The sequence below is a fragment of the Puma concolor genome, chromosome A1 (assembly GCF_028749965.1).
Source record: "Puma concolor isolate L17-30 chromosome A1, mPumCon1.1.hap2, whole genome shotgun sequence".
Lineage (NCBI taxonomy): Eukaryota > Metazoa > Chordata > Mammalia > Carnivora > Felidae > Puma > Puma concolor.
In genome coordinates, this window is record NC_141667.1 from 101,374,115 (window position 1) to 101,390,317 (window position 16,203).

Below are 16,203 nucleotides of genomic sequence, written 5' to 3' on the forward strand. Positions count from 1 at the left end.
TATTTTTAAGGCTGCATAATATTCCATTGTACATATATAACATAATTTGTATGTAAATATACATCATTCATCCATTGATGGACATTTGGGTTCTTTCCACCTCTTGGCCATTGTGAATAGTTTTACTATGAGTGTGGTGTGCAGATATGTCTTTCAGACTCTCCCTTCAGTTCTTTTGGATATGTACCCCAAAGTGGGATTGCTGGATCATGTTTTTTTGTTCAGTTTTTAAAAGATTTTAAGTGTTGGGGCTCCTAGGTGGTTCAGTAGGTTGAGTGTCCTGGCTTAGCTCAGGTCATGATCTCACGGTCCATGAGTTTGAGCCCCGTGTTGGGCTCTGTGCTGACAGCTCAGAGCCTGGAGCCTGCTCAGATTCTGTGTCTCCCTCTCTCTCAGCCCCTCCCCTGCTCATGCTCTGTCTCTCTCTCTCTAAAATAAATAAACATAGAAAAATGAATAAAAGATTTTAAGTGTTATGTTTCTCATCTTTTTTTTAGGTCATGTAGACTTTACCTTGGAGGTTGAGCGCTGCCTTAGAGTGTTGGATGGTGCAGTAGCTGTGTTTGATGCCTCTGCTGGTGTAGAGGTAAAAAATATTCTCAAAGTAAATATTCTCAAAGTTGGCATGAAGATACCAACAACATGATTTTTTCTTAAAGTAGAATGTATCAGATTTAGTTACGATAGCCCTGTATTTGTTAAGTTCATATTAATCAAATTATGGTGAAATTGGAATTTAATACTGCAATCACATATACAGGTCTATATGTGATCTCAAATATTTCGTAATAAAAGGGAAATAGTTGCTTTTCTGTAGAAAATATGAAAGTTAGTGCTGAAAACTGTGAAGGGCTTGAGATTCTTACCTGTTTTTTTAAGCTAACTAGTTAACCTGCCACAGTTTTATGGCATGCTGGCATAAGACATAAGACTTTTGAGTCAGAGACAAAGGACTGTTAGTCACAGGAGTAGCAATAGCCAGAGTGTCGATAATTTCTTGTCTTAGTTACCCAAGCCCCAATTCCCACAGGGTGACCTAAAGAGAGTCAGGAGAGTCAAGAGTTGCACATGCCATGGAACCCTGTGCTTAGAAAATGCACATGTTTTATAATGGGCAGTAAGCATGCCTGCTGTTTGCTCTGGAGAGAGGTGTTATCTTCCAGGCTTATAAACAAACCTACCTTTTGACTCAGAGGAAGACACTTCTCTTTCTAAGCCGTTTACTATATTTGAAGACATCTTTGAAGACATAGTCCAGAACAAAGGCAATTAGTGCCTTTCCTAGCAAACTATGTAGAAAGGTGAAATACCCATGAAGAATTGTGTCCTAACAGTTACTGAGTTTTTTGAATAAATCTTAAAAGTGGATTTAAAATATACTGGGGTCAGTTATGTACTTTTTATTTTTTATTTTTTTAATTTTTTTTTCAACATTTATTTATTTTTGGGACAGAGAGAGACACAGCATGAACGGGAGAGGGGCAGAGAGAGAGGGAGACACAGAATCGGAAACAGGCTCCAGGCTCTGAGCCATCAGCCCAGAGCCTGACGCGGGGCTCGAACTCACGGACCGTGAGATCGTGACCTGGCTGAAGTCGGATGCTTAACCGACTGCGCCACCCAGGCGCCCCAGTTATGTACTTTTTAGCATATTGCTATATGTCTTACAATTTCAAGATTGGCTTTTTATTAAATATAGAATCCTCTTCACTTCTTCTAATCTTAAAATTACTAAAAGTGATACACTAAATGATCGATATTAACATTTCCCAAATGATACAAATCGACACCATGGGCTTTCTCATAGGATGCACTAAGAAGGGCACAACATTATGTTGTATTCTTGGCAGAATGTTTGGCCCAAATCTAATCATGAGAAGGCAATCAAATGAAATTTTTTAAAAGTTTTTTTTAATGTTTATTTTTGAAAGAGAGAGAGTGCGAGCAGGAGAGGGGCAGAGAGAGAGGGAGACACAGAATCCGAATCTGTCAACACAGAGCCCCATGCGGGACTTGAACTCCTGAACCATGAGATCACGACCTGAACTGAAGTTGGATGCTTAACTGACTGAGCCACACAGGCACTCCTGTAGTTGAAAGGATTTTAAACAAACGAGAAAACTAAATGTAATATGATCTTTGGAAGGATCCTGGATTCAAAAACAAAAAGTTACAAAGAGCATCAGTAGGAAAACCAGAATAATTTTAATATAGATGATATGTTCTTAGAAAAAAGTATTGTAGGGGCACCCGGGTGGCTCAGTTGGTTAGGCGTCCGACTTCAGCTCAGGTCATGATCTCACGGTCTGTGAGTTCGAGCCCTGCGTCGGGTTCTGTGCTGACAGCTCAGATCCTGGAGCCTGTTTCCGATTCTGTGTCTCCCTCTTTCTCTGCCCCTCCCCTGCTCACACTCTGTCTCTCTCTGTCTCAAAAATAAATAAACATTAAAAAAAAAAAAGAAAAAAGTATTGTATCAGCTTAAATTCTTTGAATATGATCTTTGTAAATGGTTATGTAGGAGAATATCCTTATTTTTAGAAAATACAGGCTGAAGTATTTAGGATTAAAGTGTCATGATATCTGCATCTTGCTCTAGTGGTTCACCTCCCACGCACACATACACGTATGTTGTTAGTTTGGGTACTTTGAGCATTAGATGCCAAGATGGGATTAGATGCATAAGAGATTTATTGGTGGAAATCCCTGTGAAGAGTAAAGGAGAAAAGAGAGAAGTGGAAGAGAGCTTTCAGACCAGAGGGCAGATCAGGGAGCTCTTGGTGACAGGACGACTGATTGGGTAGGAAGAGTTTCAGACTATAGCACATTTCCAAAAGGGGTTTGGCTAGGCTGATGGAAGTCCTCAAGGCAAAGTCGCCTGTTGGAGAAGTCCCACATGTTTTGTAGGAATAACCTACATTAGTACTTCTGCTCTGCTTGGCCATTAGCTGGTCCTTGAGAGACCGTGGTAGTTAGTCAAGATGAATAGCACCTGGAGCTATCATTTAATTATGCTCTGTGTAGTAGATCCAAGTGGCACATTCCCATACCCAGTGCCCACATTCTAATGTGTTCATATGCACATTTGGGGAGAAAAAGGCAAGTGTGGCAAAGTGTTCATACTTGGTGAATCTAGGTGAAGCGTACATGGGTATTTATTGCACTGTTTTTTTACCTTTTTTATAGGTTTGAGATTTTTCAGAATGAAAAGTTGTTGGGGGGAAATAATATAGTTATGGAAAGCCCGACCTGAGGGCTGCTGACAGGCAGTGATGTTTTTTTGATCTAAGTACAGCCTGACCTTGAGGTCTGAGGTTGATTATACATTATTCCCATTTCTTTCTGATCACTTCGCGTCCTAATGGTTGCATTCTTTCTGTCATTATGACTTGTATATGTACATTTGACAGATGGCATTATTTACAAAATTGAAATATATTGGAATAGGAAATTTCTGAATTTGTGACACAGAAGCCTTTTATGTGCTACAACATGCTAAAATGGACTTTTAGCTAGCAAGTGGGATAATGGAAGTCTTTCTATATTTTTTAATATGCTTTTTTCTTGGAAAATTTATAATATACCCCCAGACCCCACCTCACCATATGCAGAAATTAGTTACCTTGGGGGTAGGTAACAATATCTTAGGATATAAAGCATACTAGAAGAAGAAAAGTTGATTCATTGGATTTTATCAAAATTACATCTTATTAAAACTAAAAAAATTAAAAAATAAAAAGGGAAGATGTAGGCTATGAAAAAATTTCTCATGTTAGATATAGTATATGAATGTTAAATTTCCAGAATGCGATATCACTATTGATTATGTAGGAAAATATCATTGTTTTAGGAAGTATGTGCTGAAATTTTCATAGTACATGGTACGTGGGTGTGATCAAGGACTTGTATCCAGAATATATGAATAACTACAAATCAGTAATAAAAACTTACAACTCAGTAAATAAATGGACAAGAGACTTGAGTGGATTTTTCACCAGAGACATGAATGGCCCAGTGAGCACATGAAAAGATGCTCAGTCTCATTGATTATCGAGAAATGCAAATTAAAATTACAAAGAAAAACTATTTGACACCCACAAGAATGGCTAAAGTTGAAAAAAATGATGGCAAATACTGGCTGAAGTTGTGGAACAAGTGGAACTCTTATACACTGTTGGTGGAACTGTAAAATATTATTCTTTGGAAGACTATTTGGCAGTTTCTTATAAAATGAAGTCTGCACATATCCTCTCACCCAGCACTTCTACTCCTGTATCTTTATCCAAGGGAATGAGAACATTTGTCTCCTAAAGACTTTTTCAAAATATTTACAGCAGCTAAATTCATAATAGCCCGAAACTAGAAGTAATCTGGGTGCTCATCCACAGGTGGACAAACAAGCTGGCACATTTATACGAAGGGGTTTAGCCAAAAACAAAACAACAACAAAAATAACAGCCATCATACCTAACAACATAAATGAATGTCAAAAACTTTATGTTTAGTGAAACAAGCCATGTTATTTATATGAGATTCAAAAATGGAATGAATCTGTGGTGACAAATGTGAGGACAGGTTGTTTATGGGGGATGGGACATAAGAAAAATTTCTTAGGTTCTATATCTTGGTTGGGATAGTAGCTATACAAATCTATACATTTACAAGAACGCACTATACACTTGAGTGTTTTTTATTCTATCTAAATTTTACCTAAACAAATTATATAAAGTGGCTTCTGTATCAGGTAATGTCAGCACATTAGGCTTTGTGGAGCTAAGGAGACTCCACTAGGCAGAGATATTGTAACAGACTCAAACTATTTATATTTAAAATGTGTAAAAATTAGAATTAAAAGAAGTCAAATAGAAAAGCATATGAGAGGGGCGCCTGGGTGGCTCATTTGGTTAAACATCTGACTCTTGATTTCGGTTCAGGTCATAATCTCGTGGTTTGTGGGATCAAGCTCCGTATCGGGGCTCCGTGCTGACAGCCTGGAACCTGCCTGGGAGTCTCTTTCTCCCTGTCTCTCTCTCTCTCTCTGCCCCCTCCCATGCATGCATGTGTGCTTTCTGTCTCTCTCAAAATAAATAATTAAAAAAAAAAATACGTGAGAATTGCTACTAAGAAATACAGTTATTGGCTTTTTTTCTCCCTCGCTCTTCAGTTTAACTCAATATTTAAACATTCACAATAAAAATGCATGTACTTTTAAAAAGTTTTATTTAAATTTTAATTAACACATAGTGCAATATTGGTTTCAGGAGTAAAAATGCATATTTTTATCACAATATCATTTTTTATAATACAGTCCTCTTCTTTTTACATTACAACAACAAAAGAATTAAGGCAAAAGTCCCTATTTTGCTGGTCAGCAAACTGATGAGTTCAGTATTATGTGACCTGTTCTGGGTAAGGTGAAGCCAGACAAAAATGACATCTTCTGGTTCTTGATTAAGTCCTCTTTCCATGACTCTTAATACCTCCCAGGTGTTTGTTCTCCTTGTATGGCAACCTAGACCACCCAAAGGAGTATTCTCAGTTTGAAGCACGTTCTGTATCACACTTCATCATGTTCTTTGTTCTATTACCCACTAGCAGAAGAGTAGCTAGTGCAGCGGCACTAATTCTGTGTTGGAACAGGGCCCAGTTCCATGTTATAATAGATTCTTAGATCTATTTGTTCCATGTGTAGTGGAGTTATTTTTGTCCAATATGTGGTTTTTTTTCCCTTTCTCTTTGCTCCAGGCCCAGACTCTCACAGTATGGAGGCAAGCTGATAAACACAAGATACCTCGAATCTGTTTTTTAAACAAAATGGACAAAACTGGAGCAAGGTATTTCAAGGGTTTCTCCCCCCCCCCCCCCCCATTTGTTAAAAGTAGATATACAGGGGTACCTGGGTGGCTCAGTCGGTTAAGCATCCAACTTCGACTCAGGTCATGATCTAACGGTTTGGGAGTTCAAGCCCCACGTTGGGCTCTGTGCTGACAGCTCAGAGCCTGGAGCCTGCTTGGGATTCTGGGTCTGTCTCTCTGCCCCTCCCCTCCTTACATTCTGTCTCTCTCCTCTCTCTCCCCCTCTCTCTCAAGAATAAATAAACATTAAAAAAAAGTAGGAATACAATTTTGAGTTTTTAATGGACTATAACTTAAATTTATAAATAGCTGTTCGCTCTAGAGTATAAATATTCCATGGAATCTCAATTCAGTCCCATTAAAAAAGGAGTTTCAAAACAGGTAGAAATGTGATAAGGAGAGATCCTGGTCAGTGTGTAAGTGGCAAATACAAAACACCAACTGTCCCTCTCCTCAAACCACACAGTATGCTTTGTGTTTATGTACTTTTCTATCCTAATTCTGAACTGATAACATGATACCAAGAACGCCTAAGGTAAAGTTACAGCAAAATTGGGCTGGCTTTTAGAAGAAAGGGGATAGCTGTGTGTGATAGCAAATGTAGTTGTTAGAAGAATCCTTGAGTTATAATGACAGATCATGCATTTGAATGTCTAACTGAACTTTATTATTGGTGACTTTGATCAGTTTATTTAATCTTAGTTTCAAACTATAATAAGTGAAGCTTATAATAATAATACTCTAGATATCTCTGTGGCAAGATTATGGTAGATACTCAAGCACTGTTTGAAGTTGACATTGAAAGTTTACTCAAGATATTGTCATGTGGAAAACTGTTCACTGGTGAACATTAGGGACAATGAAAATGGTTGTGATTTTAGAGACCATTCTTAAATCTGTTTTAAGAATCTTAACATTTAAGGGGCGCCTGAGTGGCTCAGTCGGTTGAGCATCCAATTCTTGATTTCCGCTCAAGTCATGATCTCACAGTTCATGAGACGAAGCCTGCATTGAGCTCCTTCTGACAGCAAGGAGCTTGCTTGCGATCTCTTTCTCTCTCCCAAAATAAATAAATAAACATTAAAAAAAAATCTTAACATTTTTTAAGTTTATTTATTTATTTTTGAGAGAGAGAGGGAGCAAATGAGCAGGGGAGGGTCAGAGAGAAAATCCCAAGCAGGCTCTGTACTGTCAGCGCAGAGCCCAGTGTGGGGCCCTAACTAATGAACCACAAGATCATGACCTGAGCGAGAGTCGGACGTTTAACTGACCGAGCCACCCAGGCGGCCCAAGAATCTTAACATTTTTAATTATAGTTATTTTGCTTCCTGCAGTTTTAAATATGCGGTTGAAAGCATCAGAGAGAAGTTGAAGGCAAAGCCATTACTTTTGCAGGTTGGTTGATTAATATTTGATTTATTAATAGCAGCAGCTGCAAATTTCCTCATCATTTTATTGTGACATATATATCTGAAACTATCTCAGATGTTTTTTGGAAGAAGTTGGCATGTAAATAAAAGATATAGATTATGGTAATGTTAATAACCATTTGGGGGAAAGTGGAGAAAGGTAACATTTTCTCATCAATGCAGTTCTAATTGAGTTATTTAATAAAGTTAATCTTGATTTGATTTGCAGTTACCACTTGGTGAAGGCAAAGCTTTCAAAGGAGTTGTGGATGTAGTAAATAAAGAAAAACTTCTTTGGAATCCTAATTCAGATGATGGAAAAGACTTTGTGAGGAATCCCCTTTTGGAAATGAGTGATCCTGAGTTGCTTAAGCAGACAACTGAAGCAAGGAATGCCTTAATTGAGCAGGTAAAGTAAATACTTTGAGTTTACATTTGCATATTTAGAAAATTTAAAAATCTTTTATATATTATGAAATTTATGAAGTAAATATATACTTTATGTATATTTAAAGTGTAATATATAAAGTGTAATGAAGAATATGATGAACACCAATGTTTCTACCACCCAGCTTAAGAAATAGAATATTAGCAATACCCTTGAATCTTTGTGTGACACTTCTGTTTAAATCTCTCTCCTTTCCACTTATCATTTACTCCCCCCACCACTATTTTGGTTGTAGCCTTTTCTTTCATTTGCTTTGTTTTATAGTTCGCTACAAATGTATATATTCACGAAGGACTTAGTTTTCCATGGTTTTGAACTTTCCATAAATGGAGTGATATTGTTTGTATTTTATAACAGTATATTGCAGATTCATCTTTGTTGTTATGTGTGGTTATGCTTCATTTTCAATCTTGTGTCATGTTCCAATATGATTATACCACATTTGTCCATTCTTCTGTGGGTGGACTTTGAGGTTATGTTGTCTGTTTTGCTGTTACAAACAGTGTTGCTGTGAACATCTTTGTATGTATCTCCTTGTACACACTTGTGACAATTTGTTTAGGGTTAAACCTAGGAATATCAGAGAGTGTGTCCGTCTTTTATTTTATCAAATGTCACATTAACTTAGAAAATTTTAAAGCCATTAATTTTATAGTTAATAGGTAACTCTGGACCTCATCCACCCTCAAAATTTTAATAGAAAGTAGTAAGATTGTTAATATTTATGATATTTTATACGGTATTGTTGGCATATATACTAATAAACGTGGTTTATTTCTGCTATAAGTTTAAGTGCAGTGGCACTAATTGTATCTCTTTGGATTCTATCTCTCTCAAAAAAACTTATATAAAAAAATACATACATACATTTCACTACCATAAGATTCAGAGAGTGAATGGCACGTGCCATAAACTCTCTGAATCTTATGGTAGTGAAAAACATTTGAATCTGAACTGTTTGATTTTTTTTATTTCTGAATTAAATTAGTCAGAGTAGATCCTGTCATCATTGTTTTCATTAATCTTTTGTATGAAGTTGTTCTTGAAGTAATTATTTCCCTTTATAACATACAGTAATCATCAACTTTATCATTAACAGAATAATGGTCATTGTTCTTTTTATTACTGGGTAACTGTTACTGAGGACTTACTGTGAACTAGCTTAAGTGCTTTACATGTGATACATTTAATCCTCATAGCAGCCTGTATTATCCTTGTTTTACTGGTGGGGAAACACAAACTTAGAATCCTTAACGAATTTGTCATACAGCTAATAAGGAGCAGTGCTGGAACCTGAACCCAGGTCTGATTCCATTTAGAGCTGGAGCTCTTACCCACTTTGCTTTATTGCTTCTCTAATTTGGGGAGCCATAAACAGAATAAAAGTAGAATTGACATGTATGTATGTATGTATGTATGTATGTATGTATGTATGTATGTATTTTTTTATATAAGTTTATTTATTTTGAGAGAGGATCCAAAGTAGGCTCCATGCTGTCAGCACAGCCTGGCATGGATTTTGACCTGAGCAGAAATCAAGAGTTGGCCTCTTAACCAACTGAGCTACCCAGGTGCCTGAAATTGACATTTATTAGTCAGTAATTGGGTGCCTAATTAGTTCTCCTTTGAGATTTTTCTTTGTTTTATCTTACGCATGTCTAATGCATGTCTTAGGACAGGATAATATATAACAAAAATTAGATTTGAGACTCTCTGTAGATATTAAAGTGCTGATTACAAGGAATACATGTGTATTTATAGAATTGGAGAATAAGGCCGCATCACACCTGTTAGGATAGCTACAATCAAAAAACCCCCACAAAACCCCTCAACCAGAAGATAAGTGTTGGCAAAATATGGAGAAACTGTAACCTTTGTGCGCTGCTGGTAGGAATGAAGATGATGCAGCCACTGTGGGAAATAGTATGGTGTTTCCTCAGAAGATTGAAAATAGAATTACCAGATGGCCTAGCATTTCTGCTTCTGGATGTATATCCAAAAGAATTGAAAGCAGGGTCTCAAAGAGATATTTGCATTTCCTTGTTCATAGCACCATTATTCCTAATGGGCACAACGTGGGAGCAACCAAGCGTTCATCAACAAGATGAGTAGATAAAATATGGTATAAACATACAATAGAATATTATTCAGCCTTAAAAAGGAATGGCATTCTGACACATGCTACGATACAGATGAACCTCAAGGACATTATGCTAATTGAAATAAGCCAGTCCAGGAAAAAAGACAAATACTATAATGATTCCACTTATATGAGGTATTTAGAGTAGTCAGATTTGTAGAGACAGAAAGTAGAATCATAGTTGCCAGGGGATAGGGGATAGGAGAATGAGGAAGAGTTGTTTCGTGGTATAGAATTTGGGTTTTGTGAGATTGAGAATGTTCTGGAGATTAGTTTTACAACAATGTGAATATACTTAACACTACTACTCAACTGTTCAGTGAGAAATGGTTAAGGGGGTAAATTTTATGTTCTGTTTATGTTAAATTTTACCACGATTAAATTTTTTTTTAGAGAATAAGATTAGTGTGGACTAGAAGCAACTTCCTGTGTTCTAAAGGTGAATAGTGATAATAAGTTATACTTACTATATTCTTACTATACATTCTAGAAGCATGATTTCACTTGGTTATTCAATCCTTGCCCTCTGAAGTAGGTACTAGTATTATCTTCATGATTAACCAAGGTGAAGAGAGGTGATGTGGGGGCGCCTGAGTGGGTCCGTTAGTTAAGCATCCAACTCTTGGTTTCGGCTCAGGTCATGATCTTGGGGTTCGTGAGATTGAGCCCTGAATCGGGCTTTGCACTGACAGCATGGGACCTGCTGAATTCCGGAGAATGGTTAGGTATGTTTCTACAATACTTAGCTGTTAAAAGTGTGTTTTTGTCTCCAAGTTTGAATGTTTTGCTCTTTTGTACTATTACAAACTTTTGAAACTTTTATTAAATTTATTGTCAGCTGAATTCTCCTATTTCATATACGCAGATAACTAAGAAAAGAACATGAATTAGATAATTGCTTTTTTATTGCTGAAATGATGCCTATGACCCTCAACTTATATCTGTTCCCGCAGTGCCGGATTAGAATAACAGGAATTATTTTAGTTGGACTGTCTTAGGACATGTGGTGAATATTCATAATGTTAAAGGAATACTAGATGAAACTTTTTTTTTTTTTTATGTTTTACTTATTTTGGGGAGAGAGAACATGTGCACATTAGCAGGGGAGGGGTGGACAGAGGATAGGAAGCGGGCTCCTTGCTGGCAGCAGAGAGCCTGATGTGGGGCTCAAATTCACCAACTATAAGATCATGACTTGAGCTGAAGTCAGATGCTTAATCGACTGAGCCACCCAGGCAGGAAACTTTCCCCAGAGGAAACTTTTCAATGAACTAAGACTTCTAAATCTGTCTAAAAACAGCAATCCATTAGATATGTTATCACTGACTGCGAATTGTGGTATTTTATTCCTTTTGAGCACTCTGAGTGGATAGCACTTTATTGAGATACTTCATCTGGCTATTGCTTCTCATGTATGTAGGGAACTTATAATAGCACATCTTCAGTTTTCAGTCTCCTTTCCTATGAAAGAAATACTGTTTATCTCTTGAGGTGTTGAGGAGAGTTCTGTGGCCTGGATAAGGTAGATCATGTAGCTGTCTTGAAATATTTGGATAATGTACATTTGTTTGGACTTAATAGTTGTGACAATAAAAGCAAGTTATAGAACTAAAACCGTTCTTTGTAGGTTGCAGATTTGGATGATGAATTTGCTGACTTGGTTTTAGGAGAATTTAGTGAAAATTTTGATTTGCTACCAGCTGAAAAGGTAAATTTTATTATTCATTTACTTTGATGAAGTTTTACTAATTGCATGTGGCTTGATTTCTCTGTCTCAGGTGTTTAGTTTTTTTCAACTTTGCATGGCATTAGAAAACGCTGACTTAATTAGGAGAACATTAAGATAAAGTCACTATTAATACAAGTGCTTAAATAATGGTGGTGATTTACTGTTTTCAGATATGCTTTACAAAATCAGAAATTGAGTCTTTTTTACTCCTATTGAGTCAGTACAAGTTACTCATTCCTTCTTTGCAGTGCTTTCCTTGTGATCATTTCTTTAGTAGGGAAATTACAGGTGGAAATTTTATATTGAAAATTTACTGGTTTTATAGACTACTGCAATGATTTTTCTTACTTTTTCTGACAGCGTTTTAATTCTTACTAGAAGCTCATTACAGGTCTTTATTTATTTATTTATTTATTTATTTATTTAGTTTCCTTTTGAAATACATTAAACCAGGGAATAGGCATATAAAATAGTAGTAATAATTGAATTAGGACAGATTTCTTCAAGGCATTTCTGTTATTTTCTGCTAGGGACCTTCCCCTATGAATTTGGCAAACAGTCTTTATTTTTCTTTATGAAACGAGTTACCAGGTAAAGTTTTTTGTTTGCTTGTTTGTTTGTTTTTAAGTAAACTCTGCCCAACACAGAGCCTGAACTCACGCACCCAGGGTCAAGAGTTGCATGCTCCACCAACTCAGCCAGCCAGGCGCCTCCCAAGTATTTTAGGGGGATTATATATATGTATATAATGGAGCCCAGAAAATGTACTTAGTTATTTTTCACAAAAAGAATTAAAGAAAAACATGAGTCTCAAGATTAAGTTTGAGACCTTTGAAGTTAGGAATGGAAAAAAGTACTTTTCTTTTGAATGAAATGCCCTAATTATTGAAATATGTTATCGTTTAGTATTTGAGTGCTTAGATGTGATGTTTGTTGTGCCCTGTAGTCACATACCATGGTTTCTCTTTTCAAAGAGCTTATAATCTGAGGAGGAATTGATATACCATTCTCCTTCCAGTAGGTTGCAAACACACCCATGCTTTTCTTCGTTTTTGAGGTCTTTCAAATTTGATTTCTACCCTGATTTCTCATTTTTCTTTGGATTTGATTTTTTTTTAAGTGTATTTATTTTGAGAAAGAGAGAGAGAGCACAAGGGGGAAGGAAGAGAGAAAGAGAGAGAGAGAGAATAAATGAATCCCAAGCCCTGCACAAATGCAGAGCCCATTGCGGGGCTCGAACTCATGAACTGTGAGATCATGACCTGAGCCGAAATCAGGAATCAGACGATTAACTGACTGAGCCACCCAGCCGCTCCTGAGTTTGATTTAATGTTGGTCTAATTCCTTTGAGGAAGTTGTAATTCATATATATGTTCTTAATTTCTGTACAGGTCCTCTTTTAGACAATCAAGGTTAAATCAGAAGTATGTTTAATTCATTTATTTGAGAAATATTTTTAAATACCTGCTTATTTTAGGTACTTCTGTAGTTTCTGGGGATTTAGCAATGTTTTATGGGACTTATTGTAACGCTCATGTAGATTTTATATTCTGGGGGATAAGGACACAGACAATAAACCATTAAATATATATCCAGTATACCAAATAGTAATTAACATTATAAAGAAAAATACAGAAGAATAAGCCCATGAAGAATGATGGAAGTGTGCTGAGTGGTTCTGTTTTACATGGTTGGTTGGCGAGGGTGTCTAATTCTGAGATACTTCAGTTGGAGCCAGTATACTGCACACAGAATACAGTACTTCTGTCTCTGCTTTATAGCTCCAGACTGCAATTCGCAGAGTAACACTGGCTCAGACAGCAGTGCCTGTGCTTTGTGGAAGTGCCCTGAAAAACAAAGGTGTCCAGCCCTTGTTGGATGCTGTTACCGTGTACTTGCCTTCACCTGAAGAGCGCAACTATGAATTTCTGTAAGTATGCAGTACAGATTAAAATCTTACAGCCTCGCAAAAGCGGGAAAGTAGGTCTTGTTTCACAAAGAGCATTTGAATCACCATTTTTGAATAACATTGGTGAAGAATATCATTATAAATGATATAGAGCTATATAAATTTTTACTTGAAAGGGACATTTGTTCGCATGTCTTATAACCTGCTATATTTACAAATGGAGCTAGAGTGTGTGGCTGTCATCTTAGTTAAAAAAAAAACAAACAGTATAGTGGAGTTGTTTGATAAATATTCTGTAGATAAATTTATACTAGATTTCAAGATTTTTAAAAAGCTCAAAATATTTTGTGGTTTAAGGGTATTGTTTTACTTCTGTTGTCACTAACAGCTTTGTACTTGGTAATAAATCCTCTAAAATCCGAGTGACTGTTCAGGCAGGAATGGACTTTGTTTAATCCTTTAATTAGGACATTAATCACTTTTCATATCTCTCATTTGGAGAAGCATTAATGGTAAAGTGATTATGGGCACGGACTGTATACTCCTTGGATTTAAATCTGAGCTCTCCCAAGTTGTTTAACCTTCTACCTGTAAAATACAGAGACTAGGACCTATCCTATTGGATTGTTACAGGAATCAAACGAGTTAATACTTATAAAGCAAATGGAACAGTGCCTACCTAGTATATGGTAAACTCTATATGAGTATTTGCTAAAGTTAAAAATTGGAGGGAATTAGGGATGAGATGGAGAAGTTCTATAATAGTGTCTCACCTACTTTGAGTCATGGGCTCCTTTGAAACTAATGAGAACATGGAGCTTTTCCTCAGAAAAATGTGCCTGTGAACAAAATTTGGCAATTTCAGAGGGATTCAGGCTTTCTGAAACGTATCAGTGCGCACCAGTTTAAGGACATCAATCTGTAAGAATTGTAGATTTCTATGATCATGCAACTGGAGAGAAGGTGGGAGGACAGAGTGTAAGTAGTAGTTAGAAAGCACCTATACATTTACCCTGTACAGGTTTTTGTGAGAAGGTATATTCTCACAAAATAGGAAGGTATACCTATCCTAGGTATATTTTTTGAGGAGTGAACTCTAGGCAGTGAAATTATTTGCGAGTAGAGGTAATATCTGGGAGAGAATCCATTATTTTTAATTTTGAGCAATTAATGATCTCCGTTAAATAATTTAGTTTTGTGGAGGAAGAGAGGTAGTTAGTACTGACATAATTTAATCAGCCAGAGTAGCTAACTAGAAGATATGAGGGAGGACATTAGGGTTAAGTTTGCACAGTGATTCTGATTTGATCTGCATAGATATATGGGAAGTGTATTTTAAAGGCCTTTCTGGAATGTCTCAATTTTGTAGGCCATGGTATAAGGGTGACTTATGTGCACTGGCATTTAAAGTTCTTCATGACAAGCAGCGAGGACCACTGGTGTTTATGCGCCTTTACTCAGGCATGATAAAACCCCAATTGGCCGTCTATAATATTAATGGAAACTGCACGTAAGTAGAAGCTTATAGGTTCTGTTCTTTTTTTTAATGTTTATTGTTTTGAGAGAGAGTGAGAGCAAGTGGGAGTGGGGCAGAGAGATGGAGAGAGAATCCTAAGCAGGCTCCGCACGGTCAGTTTATTTTTTCTTTTCCTCTTTTTTTTTTTTTTTTTTTTTTTTTCCGCACGGTCAGTTTAGAGCCTGATGCAGGGCTCAAACTCATGAACTGTGCAATCATGACTGGAGCCGAAACGAAGAGTTGGATGCTTAACCAACTGAGCCACTCAAGCCCTCCACAAGCTTAGTTTATTTTCTAAAACTGCAGTCATTTCTTTAAAAATTCTTTTACTGAAATAAATCATGGTTTTTACAGGGAGAGAATAAGTCGTCTTCTTTTGCCATTTGCTGACCAACATATAGAAATCCCTTCACTGACTGCTGGTAACATTGCTTTGACTGTTGGCCTTAAACACGTAAGCGAACAGATGGTTTCTCTAGGAATTATTAGCTTAAATGTTTAATTAAAACCAGGCATTTTGCGGTAGCAAAAACCCACAAATGATCCAAATGGTCATCAATAGTGGGGTAATGAATATTGTAGCATATTCATCAACATGGTTGAATCTCAGAAAGAAAGAAAATTATAGAAGACTGTAAACTGTGGATTATATTCATGTAAAATTCAAATCCAAGTGAAAATACACTATAGATACATACCTGTGTTTTAAATTTAATATTTTGTTATTCTCATTGGGTATTTTACTTGATCATTGCTGACAATTTAACCTTATAACTTATCCGGGTAATAACTGAAGACATATTGCCAATGAAGGCTTTATGAGGGCAAGGACTTGGGTTTCTTTTGTTCTCTGTCCTTAGTCCCTAGATCAGTGCATCACATATAGGAGGCAGTCCATGACTTGTCAGATGAATGGATGAAAATAAGTTGATGCTGTGTATGTTTTTGGTAAGGTAAAACTAAGGACATTTCATTTATATATGGATTAAATTGAATACATTTTCTCATTAAACTTTGGTGTATTTGGCATTTAGGATAGCCATGGTTACTTTGAACATTTTTTAACCTCTTTATGGTTAATTGCAGGATTCAAGATCCTTTAGTATAAAATGTCCACAGTCCAGATATAGGACTTGTAGCCTTGAAATGTCCTCTGTCCACCCGAAGGCGGGAGCTCCATGTACATATTTGAAGGAGTTA

The 16,203-nt window shown here is 36.6% G+C and overlaps 1 protein-coding gene across 6 annotated transcripts in view; it reads left to right on the forward strand.

Moving 5' to 3' along the window:
* GFM2 (GTP dependent ribosome recycling factor mitochondrial 2) overlaps positions 1–16,203 on the forward strand; it is a 74,408-nt gene that overhangs the window by 28,282 nt on the left and 29,923 nt on the right. For 5 of the 6 annotated variants that reach the window (XM_086698848.1, XM_086698833.1, XM_025924270.2 and 2 more), the window contains 8 exons: positions 498–586; positions 5,743–5,831; positions 7,187–7,247; positions 7,491–7,670; positions 11,477–11,557; positions 13,360–13,508; positions 14,857–14,997; positions 15,358–15,457. In XM_086698848.1, the coding sequence (XP_086554974.1) occupies positions 498–586; positions 5,743–5,831; positions 7,187–7,247; positions 7,491–7,670; positions 11,477–11,557; positions 13,360–13,508; positions 14,857–14,997; positions 15,358–15,457 (890 nt within the window). The remainder of the gene's footprint in view (positions 1–497; positions 587–5,742; positions 5,832–7,186; positions 7,248–7,490; positions 7,671–11,476; positions 11,558–13,359; positions 13,509–14,856; positions 14,998–15,357; positions 15,458–16,203) is intronic. The other variant, XM_025924269.2, reaches the window with a different exon arrangement.